The 25,106-nt window shown below is 36.4% G+C and overlaps 1 protein-coding gene across 6 annotated transcripts in view; it reads right to left on the bottom strand.

The window, feature by feature from the left end:
* Pif1A (PFTAIRE-interacting factor 1A) overlaps window positions 1-25,106 on the bottom strand; it is a 162,880-nt gene that overhangs the window by 21,274 nt on the left and 116,500 nt on the right. For all 6 annotated transcript variants that reach the window (XM_089737226.1, XM_089737221.1, XM_089737222.1 and 3 more), the window contains 3 exons: window positions 7,359-7,427; window positions 5,774-5,851; window positions 3,064-3,213 (listed from right to left, as the gene is read on the bottom strand). In XM_089737226.1, the coding sequence (XP_089593352.1) occupies window positions 3,064-3,213; window positions 5,774-5,851; window positions 7,359-7,427 (297 nt within the window). The remainder of the gene's footprint in view (window positions 1-3,063; window positions 3,214-5,773; window positions 5,852-7,358; window positions 7,428-25,106) is intronic.

Here is a 25,106-nt window from a genome sequence, read left to right as displayed (position 1 = left end):
GTGAAGTGATTCAAGGCTCTACAACTTCCTTGTTGACCTCTGATATATCGCGACAAAACTAATAAGAATTATTATTATTATATTTGTTTTTATTGCTTAAATGGCTGGACCTGGTATTAAGTGGTTACTGGAACCCATAGACATCTACAGCGTAAATGCGCCACCCACCTTGAGATATAAGGTTCTAAGGTCTCAGTATAGTTACAACGGTTGCCCCGCCCTTCAAACCGAAACGCATTACAGCTTTACGGCAGAAATAGACAGGACGGAGATACCTACCCGCGCGGACTCACAAGAGGTCCTACCACCAGTATTACTAAGCTCGTCAACCGATTGGTTCTCTGGACTCTGTCTATTCTATCACTGTTGACGATTAAGTATGATTGACGTTCACTCACTGCTGGACTGATCGAAATTCAATCATAATCACTAACACCTCAAGATCTACATGATTTTTGTAACATCCGTTTTACTGTTTTATTTTTACATGTAAAAGGCTGCCCATTTAAAATGGTAAGATTTTATCGGATAACATTAAACGTTGTCAATAGCTAGTAAACAAAACCACTGAAGTAAATCAAATACATATATGTATGTTATAATGCTACTGAGTTAGGAGACAGTAAAAATTTAATAGAATATTTTTTTAAACTCGTAAGTGGTCTTTACCATACTTAAAATACACTCCATTATTAACATGCAACAAAAATCTACTCCACCAATGGAAGAATTGATAGAAGGTATATACATATATATGTATGTACATATATCATACATGGTTTTCTTTTAAAACGTTCAATTTTATGAATAAACTAGCTGTACCCATCCGCTTGGGTGGGCATTTAAAATTAACATTATTACTTCTCACCCCCACAAAGATTCTCATCATTAACGCCCCCGCAACTGGTATAGGGAGTCCAACACTCATATAAATATTAGCCTATCCATTAAGTACATGTATTTTCTATATGGATACCAAGTTTCAAGTCAATCGGATGCATGGTTCAGTAGTTATAACGGAACACCCGTAAAAACTACTGTAGATTTATGTATTAGTATAGATAAAACATGAATTAATTTACGAAACATAATTAATAATCTTGGCAAAAACAAACCTGATGGTCCACTGTTTGTGCGTAGTAATCGGAATGATATTTCCTTTGCTGTTCCTTACTCTCCAGAGTTGCGTGAAAATTAATGTTTTCTTTATTAAACGCACCTACTTATTATTTCAGAAAAAAATGTATGGACAGGTGCGGGCACCGCCGAATCGAAAGAACTGGATAATCAAAAAAATATTGTTGAAGGATAAAAACAGAATAATGTAATCAAATGTATTAAATTATTTTATCGAATCCAACAAGTATGGAAATGATCTACAAGTAATTTACGCGCTTCCAGATTGTTGTGTCTCTATTCAAGTGCCATTTACATTTATAAATCCGAATAGTTAGGTAATCCTATTTTTGTAGTCACCTCACTCAAGAGCCAAACCCTGTCTACGCAATTGGAACAAAACTCATGTGAACGAATCACCAAGATTAAAACACTACTACGTTTGAGTCAATGCTTAATCATTTACATTATTTACAAATACATAGTTTTTATAAACAAAAAAAATACATCTATCATAGTTTTTTTTAATTGCTTAGATGGGTGGACGAGCTCACAGCCTACCTGGTGTTAAATGGTTACTGGAGCTCATAGACATCTACAACGTAAATACGCAACCCACCTTGAGATACAAGTTCTAAGGTCTCAAGTATAGTTACAACGGCTGCCCCACCCTTAAAACCGAAACGCACTACTGCTTCACGGCAGAAATAGGCGGGGTGGTGGTACCTACCCGTGCGGACTCACAAGAGGTCCTACCACCAGTAAAAAATATAGCTCATCTTAGAGAGCTTCGAATACTAAAACACCTAAGTTCTCCTACATTCGTACTACGTATTAAACGGACAAATTTGCATACGACCGTGACAAGTATTTACGTAACAAGTAAACAACGCTTAATACATACCTACATATTGTGACAGAAACGTTACGATTTTATATTAGTATTGCGCCGTTTTTGACTCTCTCGTGCGCGATTTTGACTTGCATTCGTTTTGAGAGGTAAACTCAAATGTGCATTAGAACCGGTCACTGATTAGGCTGCACACGCTAACTAAGATTCATTAAGAACACACTAAAACTGTTACTCAATATGTTCTGAGAGTAGGTATAATTAAAAATTACTTAATCGTTGTGAGCTACATTCCTATTTTAGTTAAACAATTTTGAGTCAATTCTGAAATTGAATCAAATTAAATGGTAGTCTAGATTCGTAGATAATCTGTAATGTTGTATTCAAAATCTATTGATTATTGATTAATATTATAACGTTGCTTCGATCTCAACATTAAAACAAAACAAAGATATTTTCTTACTGTTCTGTGCTTCGTGATATTATTTTGAAACCGTCAACAAAAACACTTTCTCGTTTAATTAAATTATTAAATTAATTTCAAAATTTGGAACGTTTCGAATATAGAAGTTTAAAAAAAAACCATTTTGTAATTATCAACTTTGATCATAACTGGTGTTAAATTTATTAATACGTGAAGCAAAAACTTTGTATCCCTTTTTACGAAAATTGCGCGGACCGAGAAGTATGAAATTTCGCACACTTATAGAGAATATAGAGAATATTTTTTTAAATTATGCCTAAAAACTATGTACATTAAATCAATAAAAAAAAACATTACACACACTAACTACCATGTACTTGACGCACACACGCGTCCATACTATTTATTTATTGTCAAACTTTTGTTCTTGACGTCTGTTGTCAAATTGAGATTAAATATTGTTTGTCTTTATTAATATTTTTCTATACTGTATAGTCTTGGCGAAATTCGTGATCATAGAAGTTTAATTGTCTTTAAAAATAGAATCGTAATAGTGTACAAACATACAATTTCAGTTAATTATAGTCGAATTTCGACTACTGCGGGACCACTAGTATTGATAAGCTTTGCGTGTACATTGTATGAATATTTCTATTCTCGGGTAGGTACGTACCTTGTCGGGATGCGCGTCCTCCAACTCCAGCAGGCGGAACTCCATGAGCTCGAGCTGGTCTCGCGCGTCTCTGAGCGCGTCCTCTAGCCTGGTGCACTCGCGAGCGGCGGCTGTGGCGCGCTCGACGGACAAACGGCACTGCCCGCATGACTGTCGAACAAACGAATGTACTGTGACCATGAATTGCAACTAACGGGGACAGTCTTCTATTGAATACGTCATCGTGACGTATGGTGCTAGGGTACAAGAAGTCCTATTTGAAAAATAAATAACAGTTTAAAAAAATTGAAAATATTTTTTTATAAATATGAATTAAAAAAAGTGTAAGAAAAATGATTTTTAGGTAAAAAAAAAGCGTGAGGTGCATGGTATCAGTAGTTATAAATATTTTATGAACAGATATGAGTGGAAGGGTTATTTTGATACTATCCTGAAAAGCACCCTACGCTTTTTTTACAAAAAAAAAATTTTTCTTACACTATTTTCAATTCATATTTATTAAAATTTATTTTCTAGTTTTTAGTTGGATTTTCTATAAAAACGTATTTTGTTAGTTTTTTTAAACTATTGTTAATTTTTCATTTTTTAGTTGAATTTCAATTTTTTCTAAAAAAATTTTCAATAATTTTAAATATTGATTTATCGTCTGTCCTTAATAAGTATACAAAATTTCGAGTTAATCCGATGTTTTAAAGGGGGTCAAAATCATGTTCAAATATTCCGTTACATACTAACATACATACGTCTGAAACTAATAAAAGCGTATTAAAAACAGACATTCGGGTGTATCGAATTAATTGCTGATCAATAAGTAATACATAAGTAATATAAAAAAAATTAGAAGCATAATGTTCCATAACATTCCTTCATTTTTTTAGCTATATATATAGTGTATGTAAGTCCCCAATCGATTCAATCGACCATCTTATAATATTCAAAAAATTCCTAGATTGGCCCGGAGAGCAAATCTGAGATATTTGGCCGCCATCTGATCAAAGTTAAATCAAACATCGTCCAGCAAAGCGAGCCGAGTTTAACTAGTGATGTGTAAAAATGAATTTAACGAAATTAAATGAGATTTCACGAAATTTGTGCATTGGTATGGATACGATTGGTATCAGTCAGCGTCGCGGACGATCTCTTAGAGATAAATGCCAAAGAATTCTTTCGATCTTAGCTGAACAATTCGTACGGGTCTTGTCTATCAAGGCAGATGTTAAAAAGAGACTTATATTTGTAGATCGACTAAATCTACTGTAGACTGTGACCATCATCCATCTAGAGTACTCTTTCCACAAAAAACATTGCGATAGGTATTTTCATCTGCTTTTATGTCTTGGTTGTGCCATTGACATTTCATTTTAGGGTAACAATTTCAGATAGCCTTTTTAAAACCTTAACAACTATTTCGTCCCTCAAACAGTAACGTATATTTGCAGTCTAAATAGGCAGGGCGAGGTTATGTCGCGTTACCGGTCAATAAGACCAACATACATCACAAATTGATGACACGTGTGATGGAAGTCTCTATTCAGCTGTACAACAGCAGTCCAAAGCACACTGACTCACAACACATCCTATCACCAGTCCACTTTCAAGAACTTGTCACCCTTGCCATGTGAAGTGGTATAAAATGTACGCATTAAATAAAATCATGGTCGCCCCAAGCATCGCGAAACACAATACTATGACGCAAGCAGCGGGCGCCAATAGTTTACTGGGTGACAGAACGATATAAAATGCAATACTATTTGACATTTCGTTTATATACGATGCTAATTTAATACGATCAAGGTCGTAACTAGGAATCTTCATGATCTGTTCGTTATGATATGCACGACTCATACAAGTAGATCCCTTGTACTACATAGTTACTGACTAGCCGCGCAACTCTGTGTACTTAGTGCGAGTTTTTAAACGTTCTCGATGGCGTAAAAGTTAACTAAAATGAATACGGACTTGGAACGTTTGCCTACGTTTGCCGCTAGGGGCGCTGTACCAATTGCAATTGCCACCGCTTAAAAATGCATTTTAAATAAAATAAAATAAATCCATGGTCGCTACTACCAAAACTTTAATAACTTATCGAATAGGTAGCAGTAGGTAAGTAACTTAACACTATAGATTTATATATAATAACAATATTGCTATAATTTGTTTTTTTAAATAAGAAACAAGTGTCTAAAGTATAAATTTAAAAAAGTATATAGAGATCTGCCCAGTGATTTTTGCGTAATGTAACATTGCTATTATTTTTCTCATAGGAGCTATATTCTCGCAACAATTTAAATTACGGAATATACACACAACTCTTCATCCTAGGTAAGTCAAGTTCATGATAATACATAGCATAAAATTTTCTATTCTATTGTATTTAGTTTGGTCCTACTGAAATAATACTGTTATCGCATGCGGGGCATCTTTGTCACTTTCCCCTTGGACCACTCCACGAAGAGACTCTTTTTGTCCCACTTTCATTCTGTAACCTCATTATGGCTCACCCATTTTCATCTAAGTCTTTGGATATAGCTTATAGCGTCGCTAGCTTTTATTATATTTTGTGATTTTGTGTATCTTAATGCATGCGTTAAAACGAACAATCATCAACCTGTATCAACTCTGGGGGTCTACGGAGATATTTCTTCTTTCTTTCTGCACTAATATTTTAAAGCAATGAAAAGGATGAGAATTTTGGAATGTGTATACTAACCCACATATCGTTAAGTGGTTGCGGTGAGAGAGAGGCGGGCGCGGACGATACCGCCGAATCTTCGTCTGAAGGAGCCTCCTGAGTACAAAAATGAATATTTTGTTATTTAATTTTGGAACATTTGGTTAGATGTTAATTTGTTTGCTGTAAAGTAAAAAATATTATACATTACAGTCCTAGTCCTAGTCCCACAAATTAAGGGACACAAATAATCCCTAATTCGATTTTCTGTACAATAATCATTTCCCGAGTTGTTGATTATAAAAAAAAAACACTTCGATTGAAGATGACTCTGTGGGAACTAATCGCAATTTATTGTATTCAGTCATTGTTAATTGACTCAAACTAGTATTAAAAGGTTATTTATTTTCTAAAAATACTTTTTAGCGGAGTATTGAAACATATATTTTTAATACCTTGAATATTTCCTTTCGTTCTTTATCTTAGGATTGCTTCAGAATCAAACATGATTTAAAAAAAATAATGGATAAATCTGTAAATGAAACCCTTGGAGCTATAATTTTCTTTTTTTCTTATTGCGCTCTAATTTTTCTACGAGTTTACAGCCTGTGGAAAATCACCCGTAGCTTTTTTATATCCCTTTATTCTTAGGACTAGTACATAAATCCAGATTACGTAACTAATGAATTGTTATAAAGATTTAGAGCGTGTTAAATTCCCGCAGATTAGTTCCGCTGCAAATGTTCTATTCTCAGATCCAGCCATGTTGATGACTACTTTCATTAAGACAGTGAATGTTGACAGTCATTCGTATGCATAAGCGATAACGGAGACATAATCCAATCCCACTGCTCAGGACTAACATAAAGGAATTACTCCAAGCCATGCTTGAAAAAATAGGATTTTTTTTTTTATTTATTCCTTAGACGATCTTATTGCCCACCAGATGTTTAGTGGTTACCGAAACCCATAAATATCAACAACGCATTTTGATACATGAGTACTAAATCCCAGTTTTTACAATAGAACGTCTAACTCTATCCTTCAAACCGAAACGCATTACTGCTTCACAGTAGAAATAGGCCGAGTGGCGGTACCTACCCGTGCGGACTCAAAAGACGTCCTACCACCAATAAATTACATTTCAGAGTTCTATGAGAGAGAGTCTATGATGTTTCAATAGCGAACCGAGTAATTAAAGATTTTTTATTTATTGCTAACTGGGTGGACGAGATCACAGCCCACCCGGTGTTAAGTGGTTACTGGAGCCCATAGACATCTACAACGTAAATGCGCCACCCACCTTGAGCTATAAGTTCTATGGTCTCAGTATAGTTACAACGGCTGCCCCGCCCTTCAATCCGAAACGCATTACTGCTTCACGGCAGAAATACACGGCTGGGTGGTGGTACCTACCCGTGCGGACTCACAAGAGGTCCTACCACCAGTGACCAAAGACATGAACTATTCACCGCAGAATATAACGCTAATCTGTTCTCTTTGAATTATTATTTCTGTATTGTTTGTTCAAACTGCATAATCTCTTTGGAAATGCTGATGCAAGGTATTGTTCGTTTAGTTTACTACTATAGAGATGTAAAAAAATATTTTAATTGCGACGTACCCTGTAAAACGTTTCTTTCCTGTGTTGAATATCCGTTTTTAGATCTTCACGATTACTCTTTTCTTTTCCCTGTAACAAATAAAAAACCCTAAATAAAAAATATATTTAACTTAAATAAATTTTATTATTCGATTTTCGATTCCGAGAACTATATAAAACATCAAAGAGGATGTCATCTATCCCATATAATAAAGAAATCTAGGATTCAATTATATCTCTCTGGTTGTAGAGAATCATATAAGCCTAACGAATAATTAAAATGTGTTTAGAGCAATTCTAAACATGAAGTTTGTATAACAATTTTTTGAATTCTGAAATAGAATAATAATTTTGACAACACAGTCATTGTAAATCAATCAACAATTCAGGTCGTACGTGCACGTGTTGTAACTAATTAAAATAAAATAAAAATAATCTTCTCTCTGAATATATCAAATTATTGAAGCGATCAGCACAAATTACAGTCCACGCTCTACACAAAATGTAGCTAAAATTAGTTACTAGTCTAACAAACTAGTCACAAACTCGCTGCCGCTATTGATGTCCATGAGCGCTTGCCACTGAGTTTCTCGCCGGATCTTCTCGGTGGGTCGCGTTTCCGATCCGGTGGTAGATTTTGCGAAGCACGGCTCTTGCTAGGGTTCGTGTTAGCAATGTCGTCAGGTTTGAGCCCCGTGAGCTCACCTACTAGTTAAGGTTACGCTGATATAGCTTCTCAAGGCTCTCAGCTTAGGTAGGAAAAAAAAAAGCGCTAATGACCACATTAAGTTAGATAGCCCACCTGCTTGTTTGTCATCGCAATAAAAAAGAAACAGTACGAAGTGTACAAATTTAATTTAACGTTTTAACATATGATTATCGGCGCCATTGTTCGCAATAATCAGTGATATTTCGAAGTACCTACAGTAACAATACGACTTTCGATAATACGCGGGCCAATCAAGGCACTCGACCTTCGCTGCAAACCACCGAGATTAGCCTCCCACGGTCCTGAATTCTTTTGCAACCGTGTGTCACGATCTACCACCGGTCAGATGTCAGCCTCAGGCGGACATTGATAGTAGCGGTCAATGTAAAACTTAATGCTTTCTATACGTAGTTGTACAATGTTTTTGTGTGCATGATGCGAGTTTTTTTACGTTCTCGATAACGTAAAAGTTAACTCAAATTTGTATGGAACAGCGCCTCTAGCGGCAAACGTAGGCAAACGTTCCAACTCCATACAAAATATGAGTTTACGTTTACGCTATCGAGAACGTTAAAAAACTGGCACTAAGCATACTCTTTACCCTGGTAACTAATGAAACCCTGTGAGCTTAGTCAGAGTTTTTTTAACGTTCTCGATAGCGTACAAGTTAACTCTTGTATGGAACTTTTATGGAACAGTGCCCCTAACGGCAAACGTAGGCAGACGTTCCAACTCCATATAAATATGAGTTATAGCAACCCTAAGGCCTGCCGCGTCGGCAGCCGCGTCTGATCGCGCGCCGCGACCAATCAGGTACTCTCGTTGTCGGTTCCCGGCGCGATTCAAAGAGTAGCGACCGAAGGGCTTTCCTTTTGGCAAGCCGCGCGTGCGCCTTTACTGGCGCCGACAGTTCACCCGCAACCACCGAAGCATACACACGAGAATACCCCACGTTGGGCGCCAGTTTTGTGTTGTCCAGCTGGAGCACTGGGTATGAATACTCCAGAGGGTCCCACAAACAAGTTCGAAAAGGAATGGTAGCGAGCGAGGTGCGGACGTATTCTCGTGTGTATGCTTCGGTGGTTGCGGGTGAACTGTCGGCGCCAGTAAAGGCGCACGCGCGGCTTGCCAACAGGAAAGCCCCTCGGTCACTACTCTTTGAATCGCGCCGGGAGCCGACAACGAGAGTCCCTGATTGGTCGCGGCGCGCGATCAGACGCGGCTGCCGACGCGGCAGGCCTTAGGGTTGCTATAGAGTTTACTTTTACGCCTTCGATCAACAATAGTAACTAGATAAAGGGACACGTACAAAATCGAAGCAAAAACTGTCCGCGTGAATATACACATACATAGCTACGTTGGTTTACAACAAACGGAGAAAAAAGTTTTGAAACAGTTTTAAGTTCAAACTAATTACAACTATGCCACCTAGTAATAAAGTTCCAAATCTCCAAAACATTATTTAATACTTACGATCATTCGTCACAAAGCAATAAATTACTCCTGTCACTTACAAATGAAAAGGCATATGTTAAACAACCTTTAATGTTAAATGAACCTTATGCGGCAACAAATAAAGTAATTTTTCCCGTTATAGCTTTGAGAACTAACATCGTTTTGTTTTATTTATTTTTGCTTCTTGAAATTTCAATTTCTATTTACTACAGGAGGTAACGGAGTCGCGTTGAACACTAAAATAATTTATTAAATGAATAAAAGTAAAAGTTTAGTTGTTTACTTTTTATGTTTTGAGGATTTATGTTTGTTAGTATCTATACATTACTTATTATTTTAAGAGTTACGTTTTGTGTAATAGATATTTTTATAGTTTATTTTTATGTTTTCGCGACTAGTACATATAATAAAACAACGTTTAAACGGTTTTAGGCGCGATATTTTTATTACAATGCTTCGGCCACGTTTCAGTAGCCGTGAACACGGAAGGCAAAGATGTCCAGTGTCAATGAGTGGAGTTCTTAGCTGGCTTATAAAAGTAATCTCTTCTTTCTCTGGCGACAACCGAGATCCATTCTGCACACGTGATTGCTAGGAAAGCAAAAAAAAAAAAAGGAAAGCTAAGTGTCCAATGAGAATCCAACAAACAGACACAAAAGCAGAATTAACCAATTTTAACTAACCAATTTTGAAGTACTGCTAACAAATTTTTAAAAATTATTACAACACAAATCTACTCCATGCATTTACTTTTCTGTTAAATAAAAATTTTGTCCAAGTGTTGGCGAGCCTTGGCCAACATTTGTAGCGGTGGTTAAAAATCGGTAATTTTCTTTAAAATTTAATATTATTTATTAGTTTAAAGCTTAAAATATAACGTATACTTCATGTACTTACCGAAAGTAAGATACTCCGGCCGTTAAATTGATTTTTCGAGCATTTTTTACAACTTTTGAATACATACTGCGGCATTGTGAGACGGGTTGACATTGGCTGTGTCTGAAGTGAACTAAACAAAATAAGAGCTCACATTTCAAGTGCGCTGTTATTTAACGAGACGGATTTTTGCGCCGACCCGAAATCTAGTTACTATTGTTGATCGAAGTTTTACGCTATCAAGAACGTTAAAAAACTCGCACTAAGCACAATGTTTACCCTGGTTATTAATGAAACCATGTGTGCTTAATGTGATTTTTTTTGCTTTTCGATCGCGTAAAAGTTAACTCTTTGTATGGAGGTGAAATAGCTTCTCTTCGTTTGCCGCTAGGGGCGCTGTTCTGGTGGTACATTCAGCGAAGCACCGCCCTTGCTAGAGCTAGTGTTAGTAAGTTCGACAGGTTAAGGCCTCGTGAGTTCGCCTACACGTTCGGTGAATCTAGAGTAACCCCTAAAGGTTACTAGAATTGGCAGGGGAAAATAACCGGCTTTAAAAATCTTAAGCCTCCTTATCCTAGCTAATATTCAAGGGCTGTGATCACTCACAACCAGGTGGGCGATTAGCTGCTTGCCCTTCAAGGTTGTTCCTTCTAAGTTATAATTAATAAAATATTACAATTGTATCCACGATTTCCTCATCATCATCTATAATTTTCTGAGTTTTTTGTTTTAAAGCAGTAGAGCAAGCCATACACTATGATTTTGCTAATAAAATACGTAAGGCGATCCTATTTGTTTCTTCTTTTTTTTTGTAACTTTTTTTTAACGCTGAGGAATCCATTTACGAATACTCGGTCGGGGGTAACGGACCGGGCTATGTCGGACTCCGGCGCCTACTGAAAGGAAGTTTATTACACGATTTTATTCCTTCACCGTGGAAAATAGCCGTGAACATTTGTTAAGTACGTATTTCATTAGAAAAATTGGTACCCGCCTGCGGGATTCGAACACCGGTGCATCGCTTCAACACGAATGCACCGGACGATTATTCTTTAGGCCACGACGACGACAAAATTGCTTAATAAACGACATTTATAATATCTGTGGCTTCTTCGGCCGTCTGGTGTAGTGGTAAGTGACATGGTCACTACACAAGGGGGTCGCGGGTTCGAATCCCGCCAAGGGAAGGTATTTGTATGATAAATATAAATGTCTTTTCCAGGGTTATGGATGTCTCTTAAATATATGTATGTGTATAATAAAAATCTTACATTTATTTCCGTTATCTGGTACCTGTAACACAAGTTCTTTACGAACTTATCACGGGACCAGTTAACGTGGTGTGATTGTTAGTAAATATTTATTTATTATTTTTATTTATTTATTCATATCTTTAAAATTAAGGATACGTTTTATTTGATACTAGTATCAACTAAAATAGCTGTAGAAGTTTTTTGTTGCTATGATATATTTCCCAAAATTTTAAACTTATTATATTTGGCTCTCCTGTAAAGTTGCGAAAATTTCTCTTAAACGAAATAGCCTTTCACTCCTCGATTTTATATATCAGTTTTATATTGATTTTATAGTGGTAACTAGAATTGAAGATACCACAATATGAACGACTTTGTCCAAATTATTAATTCAAAAATATTTTTTTGTGTTCGAAGTACCTAACAACTGGTGTCCCGATGGTCTTTTCAGCTTGACCAGGATAGGACGGGCTGATCGGAGGAGCCGTAGAGATATTTGGCTCGTCGACACAATTACGGGAAATAATGTTCACGAACGCTTCGGTAGTGTAAGGAAAAAAAAAACATCCACGGGCATCGCTCCGCGCAACAATCAAGCCCATCGTATTATATTTATGTATACTAGTGGTCCCTCTGTAGCCGAAATTCGACTATAATTAATTGAAATTATAAATTTCACATTATTATGGTTCTATTGTCAAAGGCATACTTCTATAATCACAGATTTTAGACTACACTAAACTAATAATATTACAGATAAACAATATTAACCTATTCTCAATTTGACCATAGACATAAAGCAAAAGTTCGACAGTAAATAGAGTATATATATGCTGTGTGTCAAATACACGGTAGTGTGAGTAATGTTTTTTTTATTGATTTAATTTATTGTTAATGCCTAATTTTAAAAAAAATCTGCACTCCTTCTCTCTATTCTCTATAAGTGTGGGAAATTTCATACTCCTCTGTCCGCGCAAATTTCGTAAAAAGGGGTACAAAGTTTTTGCTTCACGTATTAATATATAGATATAGATGTATTTTGAACCGAACACGCTGCAACAGCACCCCCCCCCCTTCTCAATGTCCCCCCAGCAGCATTTCCATCCCTGCCCTGCGTGGCAGCTTGGCAGCGTGGGAGCTTCTGCCCGGGTAGTGGGGTTCACCTCGAGGCCCGTTCCGTGCCCCCGTAACGTAACGTATCGAGGGTACAACGACCCCGATTGATTGATTGACGAACGCTCAAAATTGGTGAATCGTTAACGACGTAATTGCTAATTGCATAGACGAAGAATAACTTACAGAAAACCACTCACAGCCTAAAGTTATCACACACCATAATCAAGACAATTACCGCGCTGAGTTTTTTTTTTAGTGCTTAGACCGACCTGGTGTTAAGTGGTTACCGGAGCCCATAGACATCTACAACGTCAATGCCGCCGAATCAAAATTTGTTAAGTACGTATTTCATTATAAAAATTGGTACCCGCCTGCGGGATTCGAACATCGTTGCATCGCTAGATACGAATGCACCGGACGTCTTATCCTTTAGGCTACGACGACTTCAAAAACTTACAGAATATATCTCAGCATTGAAAATCTGTTGATACGTAATTACGTAGATGTTCACGGCGTACATTTCTACGTGTTCCACGGTAGTCACAAGCGTTAAATTGACTAAACACGAAACGTGACCCACGGATTCCGAGTTAATTTTGAACCGTAAAAAAACAAGTTCAATGCCATATTGAAATTACACAACTACCAACGCATCTTCTAATAAAAAGTTGCAATTGAATTTCAAATTAAAACCGTTAATTTAATATCGAAAACTGAAATTGAGAAACGTCTGTGAAAATTAACCTATATCTATGTTAATATCCATATATTAATATGTGAAGCAAAAACTTTGTATCCCTTTTTAAGAAAATTGCGCGGACGGAGGAGTATGAAATTTTCCAAACTTATAGAGAATATAGAGAAGAAGTGCACAATGATAATATTTTTTTTAAATAATGCATAAAAGATACATTAAATCAATAAAGAAAACAATACACACACTACATACCATGTATTTGACGCACACACGCATGCATACTATTTATTGTCAAACCTTTGTTCTTGACGTCTGTTGTCAAATTGAGATTAAATATTGTTTGTCTTTTTTATTATTTTTTATAGTGTAGTCTTGGCGAAATTTGTGATTATAGAAGTATAAAATACAATCATAATAGTGTACAAACTTACAATTCCAATTAATTATAGTCTAATTTCGACTACTGCGGGTCCTCTAGTATTATCAAACACGCAAAAATGACCAAACATATTATTGTTAAGGTTAATATAAGCGTGTTAAAAACAATGAGTGATTTAATTATTATAAAATTATCATAAAAATCGCCTTGCCTTAAAACATTTCAGTGAAAGCAAATAGAAAGTCATTGATTGAATCTTATCGATTATCAACATTCGCGGGATGGCAGATGCTCTGCATTGTTTAGTGATGTGAAATTTCAAATCGATATTTTGTCTTATAATTTTTATTGGTGATTCAATCATTGATTGATAGCATTACCCGAATTGTTGATCGTTCATAGTTTTCGCGAAGTTTGTCTTCTTAAAATATAATTACTTATTTATAAGGAAGTACGTTCCATAACACAATTTAATTTTCCTCTGTAATTGCAGGCTGTCATGGGTTCGACGACATTTGATCATTCGCCATGACATTTCCTTCATAGCTGTGAAGTCATTAATGACTTAAGATAGCAGTTTGGCGATGTTTATGACCGACTGTGACCATGTAATACATCATCACCTATTCACCTGCCTTCAACCTCGATAAAAGCTCGAAAACAATAATCAAACATTTAGAAGCTTTAGTTAACCAAAGGTCATCAGTTCATTGGCAACTAAAGGAAACTTATTGTTGCATTCAAACTAAACTCGCATAGAAACTATTGTGTGCCGTATTATGAAATAACAAAATCATATACTGGTGGTAGGACCTCTTGTGAGTCCGCACGGGTAGGTACCACCACCCCGCCTATTTCTGCCGTGAAGCAGTAATGCGTTTCGGTTTGAAGGGTGGGGTAGCCGTTGTAACTATACTGAGACCTTAGAACTTATATCTCAAGGTGGGTGGCGCATTTACGTCGTAGATGTCTATGGGCTCCAGTAACCACTTAACACCAAGTGGCCTGTGAGCTCGTCCACTCATCTAAGCAATAAAAAAAAAACTTAAAAATTTAATTATCTATAACACACAATCAAAGAAACAAAGTAACGACATTGACAGGAATTCTTTAGAAGTTCCCTTTTTATACTTCTTTGTAATGTTATGAGGCCACATGACAACCCTGCAGACACAACCATTAGGATGCTTCTACCGATTATAAAATTCGAAGTCTATTTCTTTTGAGGGTTTTTGAGATTGAAACTCCGGAGATTCTTTAACCATCTTTAAAAACATTGTATATGTTTGCTGCCATATTTTTTGCTATGATTATAAGATCTAATGTAGGTTTAATTTTAGGATTTGATAGGAATATTTCCATAAATACTTTTACAAACAAAATTCAGGTGTTTCAGATAGACGTTCAGAATAAAGAAACTGGTATATATATCGATGCTAAATTACGAAATGTGCAGCAATAAATTTACACGCAATTTCCTAACAAAACGACGTGTCTAGTAAATAAACTGGTAAAATATTAGCCAACGTTTTCCAATAGATCGAGCGAGTATGGTATTCGTAACAAATGCGACACGAATATCAAACGGTTCGTTCGAGAGTGAATTTCGTTCTATTTTCGCATCTCACGCACAAGTGACGAAACCATTTGGTACCGGTGAAGTGCGCGAGTGAAATCAAGTCTAAGTGATTCCGTATTTTGGAAACGCTTTCCATACTACTTATTTGAGGCACTGGTCGGTATTTAGCGTAATAATCTTATAACTTTAAACGAGAAATTCTCGTATATAAATCAATCAGAAATTCGGAAAGGGCTTCAACTATTTTCATAAAATTTAGTGTACAGGGGATTTCGGGGACGATAAATCGATCTAGCTACGATTTATTTTCAGAAAATTTTGGTTTATTCGTGTTTTTCATAATTAACTTTATCGATAATTTTGATTTTTTTTTTTTTAAATAACCAGTTCATATTTTTTTATTATTCTGTCGGTAAGATCGAAAAATATTATTCGTATTGCATCATTTTATCAATATGTAATTCGTATTTATATATAATTTCTGAAAAACACAGCATATGAAAAAAAAAATCCGAGCAAAGCTCGGTCATTATCTAGTGATAGTTTACAGGGCGAGGTTCGTTCAAGGAAGACTTTTTAACAATCATCAGCATATTGTTTGAGATAATTGGTGTTTGATATTATAACCATGTTCCTATTTCTAGAGTTGGACAGATACAACCCTAAAAGTATATATATGAAATTTCGATCTCATCATCAACACCAAACAGGCACCGTCAGTTACGCAGTAGTCAGCCCAACTTTCACTGTAATTTTGTTAGATAAATCAATCATCAGTTTCATTGAAATAGCATGTATCTTTTTTCGTGCGCTCTGCCAATAGTTTAACAGTAATAAATAGGAAATTTAATGATGATTCTACTACTACGATAACATGTTATGAGATTGTCAGTATTGGCTCCAAGATGTCGCAGTCTCATACCCAGGTCTTGCAGTTAATAGCCGGATAAACTAATTTCTAATAATACGAGTATACCCTTGACAAAGAGATGTGACGTTTGACGTAAAAATCTATATATTAATACGTGAAGCAAAAACTTTGTATCCCTTTTTACGAAAATTGCGCGGTCGGAGGAGTATGAAATTTTCTACACTTATAGAGAATATAGAGAAGAAGTGCATAATGCTAATATTTTTTTTTTAATAATGCATAAAAGATACATTAAATCAATAAAGAAAACATTACACACACTACAGACCATGTATTTGACGCACACATGCATGCATACTATTTATTGTCAAACTTTTGTTCTTGACGTCTGTTGTCAAATTGAGATTAAATATTGTTTGTCTTTGTTAATATTTTATATAGTGTTGTCTTGGCGAAATTTGTGATTATAGAAGTATAAAATACAATCATAATAGTGTACAAACTTACAATTACAATTAGTTATAGTCGAATTTCGACTACTGCGGGACCTCTAGTACTTATTAATAAAATTAGTTACTCACTTAATCATTTATTTTTTTGGTATAATGGGTATAAATAACGAAAGGTTTTACTTTAAGTTTCAACCTTACAAGTTTTTCTAATAGCATATAAGGTATGAGCACTAAATATCATCTTTCTACTGAAGTTATCTAACACTTCCATGTACTCCAAAATGTGAAGAGCATCATCAACCAAACGTCGAGCCAAGCACCGATACCGGTGGCTTGCCTTCATAACCAATAGGTATTCGATTATGGAAGCAACTTTCGCCGCATTGTTCCTTTGATCGTACGCAGTAGATAATGAAAGTTGCGAATTAACTGATTACGTTTTATTTATTGATATGTTAGGTACTGGGCGGAAGTTTGAATGGAAAGTTTGTGGATCTATTCGTCGCTTTCGAGGCAGAGAAGCTTTATCATAATGATGAGTTACATCTTTCATGGACACGATGATATTGAATGTCGGACAGTAGCAAGATTGACTTTGAAAAAAAAACAAAAAACAATTAATTATAAGCCAGTTGTGCAATTTATTTTTGAACACGTATTTAATTTAGCCGTCTTTTTGTGTATTTTTTTTTTCAATCCACGAACTTGAATACCACTGCTTAAGGTTTAAGCAAATTGAAGTTGTTCCTAATTTCGGCTCCATCTCAAACAGAATCACCAATGGATTGAAAGATAGTCAACCATATTTCAACGGTCAACGACTTAAATCAATATAACGTTTACCATCGCTTCACTAGAATAAGAACAGAACAACTAGTGTTACCTATCTCATGTCCTTGTATAGCTGATACGAATTATACTGGCGCGTTCTAGTTCTCACCCGACAGTCATACGGGAAAATTCTGTAGTCTGTTTTATTTGCTAATTCTATATCTCAAACGAATCAGAACCATTAGGTCGTAAGCGAACAACAATATATTCATTAGTAAACAGCTCCTCGGCTTTGGTTAGGTTAGGTTTATTTGAGAAAAACAATCATTTCAGTCACATTTTACTGGTGGTAGGACGTCTTGTGAATCCGCACGGGTAGGTACCACCACTCCGCCTATTTCTGCCGTGAAGCAGTAATGCGTTTCGGTTTGAAGGGTGGGGCAGCCGTTGTAAAAAACTGAGACCTAAGAACTCATGTCTTGAGGTGCGTGGCGGCATTAACCTTGTAGGTGTGTATGGGCTCCAGTAACCACTTAACACCAGGTGGGCCCTGAGCTCGTCCACCCATCTAACCAATAAATAAAAACATTTAAACTGAATTTAGTCTAGTAAAATTATTAGCTGATGAATATAGAAGCGAAATGTGTGGATGAATGACAGATGTGGAACATGACTGAGTGAGGGAGATAGAAGATTTCGTCTTAGAAGGGAAAAGTGACGCAGCGTAACTCAGAAGACGAAATATGTGTATATTTTATTTACTTTGCTATATTTAAAGGGATTAAAATCTTTATGTAAAGCGATCAACTTTTTTATTGGCCCAAATCGAATAGAGGATCCCTGATATTTTTTTATTATTTTTTTATTATTCTTTATTGTACACACAGTTAATAAAATATAATAATGGCGAAAAGTTATAAAATGGCGAGCTTAACTCAACAATTGTGTTATCTACCAGCTAACCGTTCTTAAAGAGGGTGAGCTTTACATAGGTGGGTATTAGTCATAAGTGCTCAATTAGTAAGGGTATGCAAGTAATTTTAATAGGCGCCTGTTTTGATTTGCCAACAGTAAACAGGCTACAAGTAAAATTGGAGTTCCTATTTGAAGTTTCGCAAATCGTACGTATAGAGTGAAAGAAAATGAAACGCACATCAACAAAATATACCTAAGCTGTTAGAAAACATGTAATTTAACTTTTAAATATCATGCTAATGCCATTTAATTATTACAATAGTTTAAATGCGGCCACTTTAATATGTTACAATAGGTATTTTGTTGAAGTAGCACGTAATCGTATGCTATTAGATAACAAAATATTACGTTATTACTAGCTGGCCCGGCAAACGTTGTTTTGTCATATAAATTATTTCTAGGAAAGATAAATAGCCTAGATACCGGCTGCATCGCCATCTGCCGGGCTGATTTGTAAATCTAAACCATTCTCGAATCCACCTGAAGGTACACAGAAAATTTCATTAAAATCGGACCAGCCGTTTAGGAGGAGTTCAGTAGTAACAAACACACGCACAGAAGAAATATAAAACTATATATGTATATAAAGATTATTGTAATGTCTTTGTATTGAAAACAAGACAGTTCAAGTGGCATTTTTACGTCTACGTAATTATAATTATGTAATAGTTTTCTAACTACTTATATTTTAAGTGAGAATTTGTTCGTATGGTCCTGTGTACAAAATGAGATAGGGTTACTAATTAGAGGGTAGAACAGACGTTAGATAATTTATTCTTAACCCGACCTCATGTCTCAAGGCGGTTACGTTATATGTACATAGTGTATTCACAGTACCAAAATTAATGGCTCTAATAAGCATTAATTACAAATCCGTTCCGGTTGACCCCCGTACTAAGCTAGTATTTTAAGACAATTTAGTAAATGAACTTTTTTTTATTGCTTACGTGGATGGACGAGCTCATAACCCACCTGGTGTTAAGTGGTTACTGGAGCCCATAGACATCGACAACGTAAATGCGCCACCCACCTCGAGACATGACTTCTAAGGTCTCAGTATAGTTACAACGGCTACCCCACCCTTCAAACCGAAACGCATTACTGCTTTACGACAGAAATATAATAGAATATAATAGAACTACAGTCCAGCCTATTTTTGATTGACTGCATAGATAAATGTAAGTTTTTTTTTTCTACCTATTAGTAACCTCGGAGGGTTATGCTAGATTCACCGAGCGAGTAGATGAGCTCACGGGGCTATAACTTGAGGACGTTGCTAACACTAGCCCTAGCAAGTGTTTCGCAGAATCTACCACCGGATCGGAAACGCGAATCACTGAGGAGATCCGGCGAGAAACTCAGTGAGCTGTGTCTATGGGAAAAAGAGCTCTTGCCCTTCATTATCGTGAAAACTGTACATCTATATATTATAATACGTGAAGCAAAAACTTTGTATCCCTTTTTACGAAAATTGCGCGGACGGAAGAGTATGAAATTTCCCACACTTATAGAGAATATAGAGGAGGAGTGCGGAATGCTATTTTTTTTTAAAATAATGCATAAAAGATACATTAATTCAATAAAGAAAATATTACACACACTACCATGTATTTGCTTATTGGCAAACTTTTCTTATTGCATAAAGTCTATGGTCAAATGAGAATAGATTAAATATTGTTTGTGTTTGTTAATATTTGTCTAAAGTGTAGTAATAGCGAAATCTATGATTATAGAAGCATAATAAATAGTCTTTGACAATAGAACCATGATAATTTTCAAACTTATAATTTCAATTAATTACAGTCGAATTTCGACTACTGCGGGACCACCAGTTCTTATTAAAAACATTAGACAATATAAAACAGGATGTCCAGCTTTCCATGAGTTTCTACGTAAATGAATTTAAAATATTAGCGTCGGTCACGGAATGCTTCGGTAACGTGAGGAGCATGTCGTCGCGCGACGGAAGACGGCTGTCTCAATCGTTTAGACCGGACATTAATTAATAGTTTAGTGTGAACGCTTCGTTCAATACAAATTGATTATAGGTTTAAGAAAACTATTAAAGAACATCTGTGCAATAAAGCTTACTATAAAGTCAATGATTATCTAGAAGATTGCACAAAGTGGGAATGAGTTGCTCGCTCCGGGCATTTCAATATTGTAATAATTGTTACGTTATAATACTCATTGTAAAAATGAATATTTAAAAAAATCTAATATTAAAAAAAAAACACTATATTAAAAAAAAAAAACATGCCCGCTGTGTTTCTTACCAATTCTTCTCAGGACTGAGGCTAGTTTTTGTGAATTGGCGTTAGTTCTTTTGACGTTCAGCAAGTATGTACTTTCATTTAAGTTGAATAAAAACTTTTTGATTTGATTTGATTTGATTTACATCTCTAATATCACAGTTCTAACAAGTCTGAAATTTTGTAACGAGTTTTATACACCAGTATGTAACTCTAGAATTCAAGTTTTTTTTTTTATTGCTTAGATGGGTGGACGAGCTCACAGCCCACCTGGTATTAAGTGGTTACTGGAGCCCATAGATATCTATAAAGTAAATGCGCCACCCACATTGAGATATAATTTCAAAGATCTCGGTATAGTTACAACGGCTGCCTTGTCTCTCAAATCGAAACGTTATTGCTTCACGGCAGAAATAGGCGAGGTGGTGGTACCTACCCGTGCGGACTCACAAGAGGTCCTACCACCAGTGATTACGCAAATTATAATTTTGCGGATTTGATTTTTATTGCACGATGTTATTCCTTCAGCGTGGAAGTCAATCGTGAACATTTGTTAAGTACGTATTTCATTAGAAAAATTGGTACCCACCTGCGGGATTCGAACACCGATGCATCGCAACAACGAATGCACCGGACGTCTTATCCTTTAGGCCACGACGACTTCAAGTGTAGGTAAGGTTAACAATGATTTTAGCGAATAGGAATATTTGGGCCATCGAATGGTTTAACTAAAATGAACAGTTCATCTTAAATAATATTTCAAGTCACCCGAATATATCTCATATTATTACTCTCATTGAAATTCCCAAAGCCGAGAACTGCTTGGTCTAATACTTCAAGTAGTGGGCCCGGTTTGGTATTGAGGTGTCTTCAAGAGACACACCTTTGAACAATAAGTATATTATTTTATTTTAAATATGCCATTGCATTATTGCGACGATGTACATGTGCATTTACAATTTGACTAACTTTTTTATTTTTTTAGATGGTTGGACGAGCTCATTTCATTTTTATATAGATATAGATGTTACCGGAAATGTATGAAATCAAGGAATTGTATACAAATCCTAGGAAATGTGTACAATTCCGATACTATTTAGGAAATGTATAAAATATTGTTCGAAAAACTATTTAATGCGTAGATATCCTAGGAAATGTATAAATTTCCTCGGAATTGTATATAATTCCAATATCGTATTAGGAAATGTATAAATATGCTTTCTGTAATAAAACACGTTGTTAATAAATAAAAAATATTATAACACTTATTGAGACAATCGGGTAACAGTCATACCGTAAAATAATAATAATATATTCATATTATCTTACTAATTAAAACTTCTAAAATCAACTATCTATTAACTTTTAACGTATCACAAAATCAAATTATATTTATTCTTATAAAATCAAATTTTCATTTGGCAAGTAATCAGTCTGATAATTAAGTAATTATAAATGTCAAAGTATAGAAGTAAATCTTTATATTATAATACTTTGTCAGTTCATATAGCTATTTATTTTTGCAGGGTAAGCTCGAATGGCATTTGGAAGTACATAATACTTTATTTTTAAAACACAGACATCTTGATGTAGCACAGTTTTTCTTGCAAAGGCACTTCTTAAATCCCTGGCCGGTTCCAGTGGATTGCAAGTTGGCAACTGACCGTAGTGCAAGACTCGTCCCGCTGTCCCCGCGTACCCACCAATATCTTAAATGTTTTACATTTCCGATTGCTATTTAGGAAATGTATAGATTTCCTAGGAAATGTGTAATGTGTAAGTATAATATAATTTATTTCACACATTTCCGTGCGATTTTAGGAATTACATACATTTCCTAGGAATTGTATACAATGACGGATTACATACATTTCCGTTAACATAGATAAAAAGAATTTTACTTCTACATCGAATTTAATTTCGCGATAATGCTCAAAATGACGCCTGAGTATGTACGATGTTGCAGAGTAACCGCGAAAGTTGACCTCATGGAATTGACCCCGTCTCAGCGTCGTTCATACTGCATTGTGCGTTTATAACTGACGATGTTACTAAGACGTTTGATGCAGTCATCTTTGAACGGGGTTACGTTATTAAAATCTTATGACGATATCTTGAAGAGATTTAGACGACTAAATGGCAAGGATTTACCGTTTTTACAATTTAATTAACTATGTACAATTAGATAGAATATTACTGAATATGACCCTGTAGACCTCAATGCCCGGTTTTTTTTTGTTTTAATGGCAGTGTCCAATTTGGCGTCTCCTCCCAATCTAACCCTCGAAGCCGACGGGTATATATTTGCGATTTTGTTATTTTTTATTTCTTAGTTTGGTGGACGAGCTCACAGCCCACCTGGTGTTAAGTGGTTACTAGAGCCCATAGAAATCTACAACGTAAATGCCGCTACCTACCTCGAAATGAGTTCTTAGGTCTCAGTACAACGGCTGCCCCACCCTTCAAACCGAAAAGCATTACTGCTTCACGGCAGAAATAGACAGGGTGGTGGTACCTATCCGTGCGGACTCACAAAAGGTCTTACCACCAGTTTCATATCATATAATTTTTACGACGTATATTCTAATGTGGTATTTGCTTTTATAACTTTTTCGTTCAAAACATCTGCTCAATGACTTTTGGTCAATGCCTAAATAATTAAAAAGAAAATGAGAAGACCAATTATTTCAGAAAAATATAAGATTTTTTCTTAGTACACTATTAATTAAAGACGAATTTCTCTTATCATGTTTATGATACGAGCTACCATTTTGACTTGTCAATCAGGATCTAGTAACAAAGGGTTTATGTACCTACAATTATGATCAAGTAGTGACAGTAATAATAACTTGTTTCCACAGAGCCGGGTCACGTTCTGACATTGTTCAGGATGCACCATGCATCGACTTTCACAAGACACTACAATGTATGCACAAAGGAAATTGATATCGAATTTTCGAGACTTTAACATTTCACTATAATATTTATTACAAGTTTTTATTTATCTTTCAATTTATGTGTGTGTTTGAGGTCAAATCATGCTAGTTAAGCAATTGACGTCGCGAATTCTTCAATGCCTGAAGACAAAAGTTTTTAATCAGTGCGTCCTCCCCGCGATTAAGTTAAGAGTCGCACAACGGGCGACGGAGAGAGCTATGCTCGGTATTTCTCTAAGGGACAAAATCCGGAACGAAGAAATTCGACGGAGAACCAAAGTCGACGACATAGCTCTCAAAGTTAGCAGGCTGAAGTGGCAATGGGCCGGTCACATCTGTCGAGCCAGCGATGTCAGGTAGGGGAGGAAAGTCCTCGAATGGAGGCCACGGATCGGAACCAGGAGCGTGGGGCGTCCTCCAGCCTGGTGGACCAACGACTTAGTGCGCACGGCGGGAAGTCGTTGGATGCGGAAGGCGGAGGACCGCATTCTGTGGAAGACATTGGGGAAGGCCCATGTCCAGCAGTGGACAGATAAAGGCTGATGATGATGATAAGTTTGTACACTATTGTAATTCTATTGTCAAAGACTATTTTCGTTAAAAGGTGTACAAAGTTTTTGCTTCGCGTATTAATACATATTTTTTTTTTTTTTTATGATTGAAAGATTACTGGTGGCCCGGAGGCCTTTCCAGCTTCACCAGGACAGGTGGGCGAGCAAAGGCTCAGCCAGGAGGGGTGGGATTTGCTAACAACTGCCTGAGCGCCTCCGAAGGAGACCTAACAACTCAAGAGCAATTGGTTCGCGAATGAATCTACTACCGGATCGGAATCGCGACCCACTGAGAAGATCCGGCGAGAAACTCAGCGGGCTGACGCATGGGTTAGGTTGCACGTCGACCTCTTTGTCGAGTTCGACGAGTACGATTACCGGGGTTCCTCAGCCTGCTTCTAGTGTTAGAGCTGAAGGTATCTAATGCAAGAGTTATTGGATCTGATGGATCCGTAAGGACGTGTCTAGGGCGACGACGGTGACTTGCTCCTGCGTGATCAGGATTCGGGGAGTAATCAGCGGCGGCAACGATAAGGCGATTATCATGACGCATAGCCTTATCGAAGTAACGTTCCGACATTGACTTCATGTGTTTGCGGATCGATTCGAGGCCCAGGTCATCGTGTAAGTCGATGTTCCTCACAAACCACGGAGCCCCGACGGCTAACCTGCAAAAGCGGGATTGTAGGGATTGGAGGGTGTCTATGTGTGTGCGGGCCGCGTGAGCAAACACCACACTCGCGTAAGTCATGACGGGCCTTATGCAAGTTTTGTAAAGTGTCGCCTTGTTCCGAAGGGACATTTTACTCCGCTTACAGATCATGGGATAGAGTCTGCCGAGAATAAATGCGGCACGGTCGCGGAATGTTTTTATATGCGGGCGGAATGTCATGGATG

The sequence above is a fragment of the Bombyx mandarina genome, chromosome 23, assembly GCF_030267445.1.
Source record: "Bombyx mandarina strain Sakado chromosome 23, ASM3026744v2".
In the NCBI taxonomy this organism is placed as follows: Eukaryota; Metazoa; Arthropoda; class Insecta; order Lepidoptera; family Bombycidae; genus Bombyx; species Bombyx mandarina.
The sequence above is the reverse complement of the archived record's forward strand: the minus strand, read 5'-3'. Positions and strand labels throughout refer to the sequence as shown.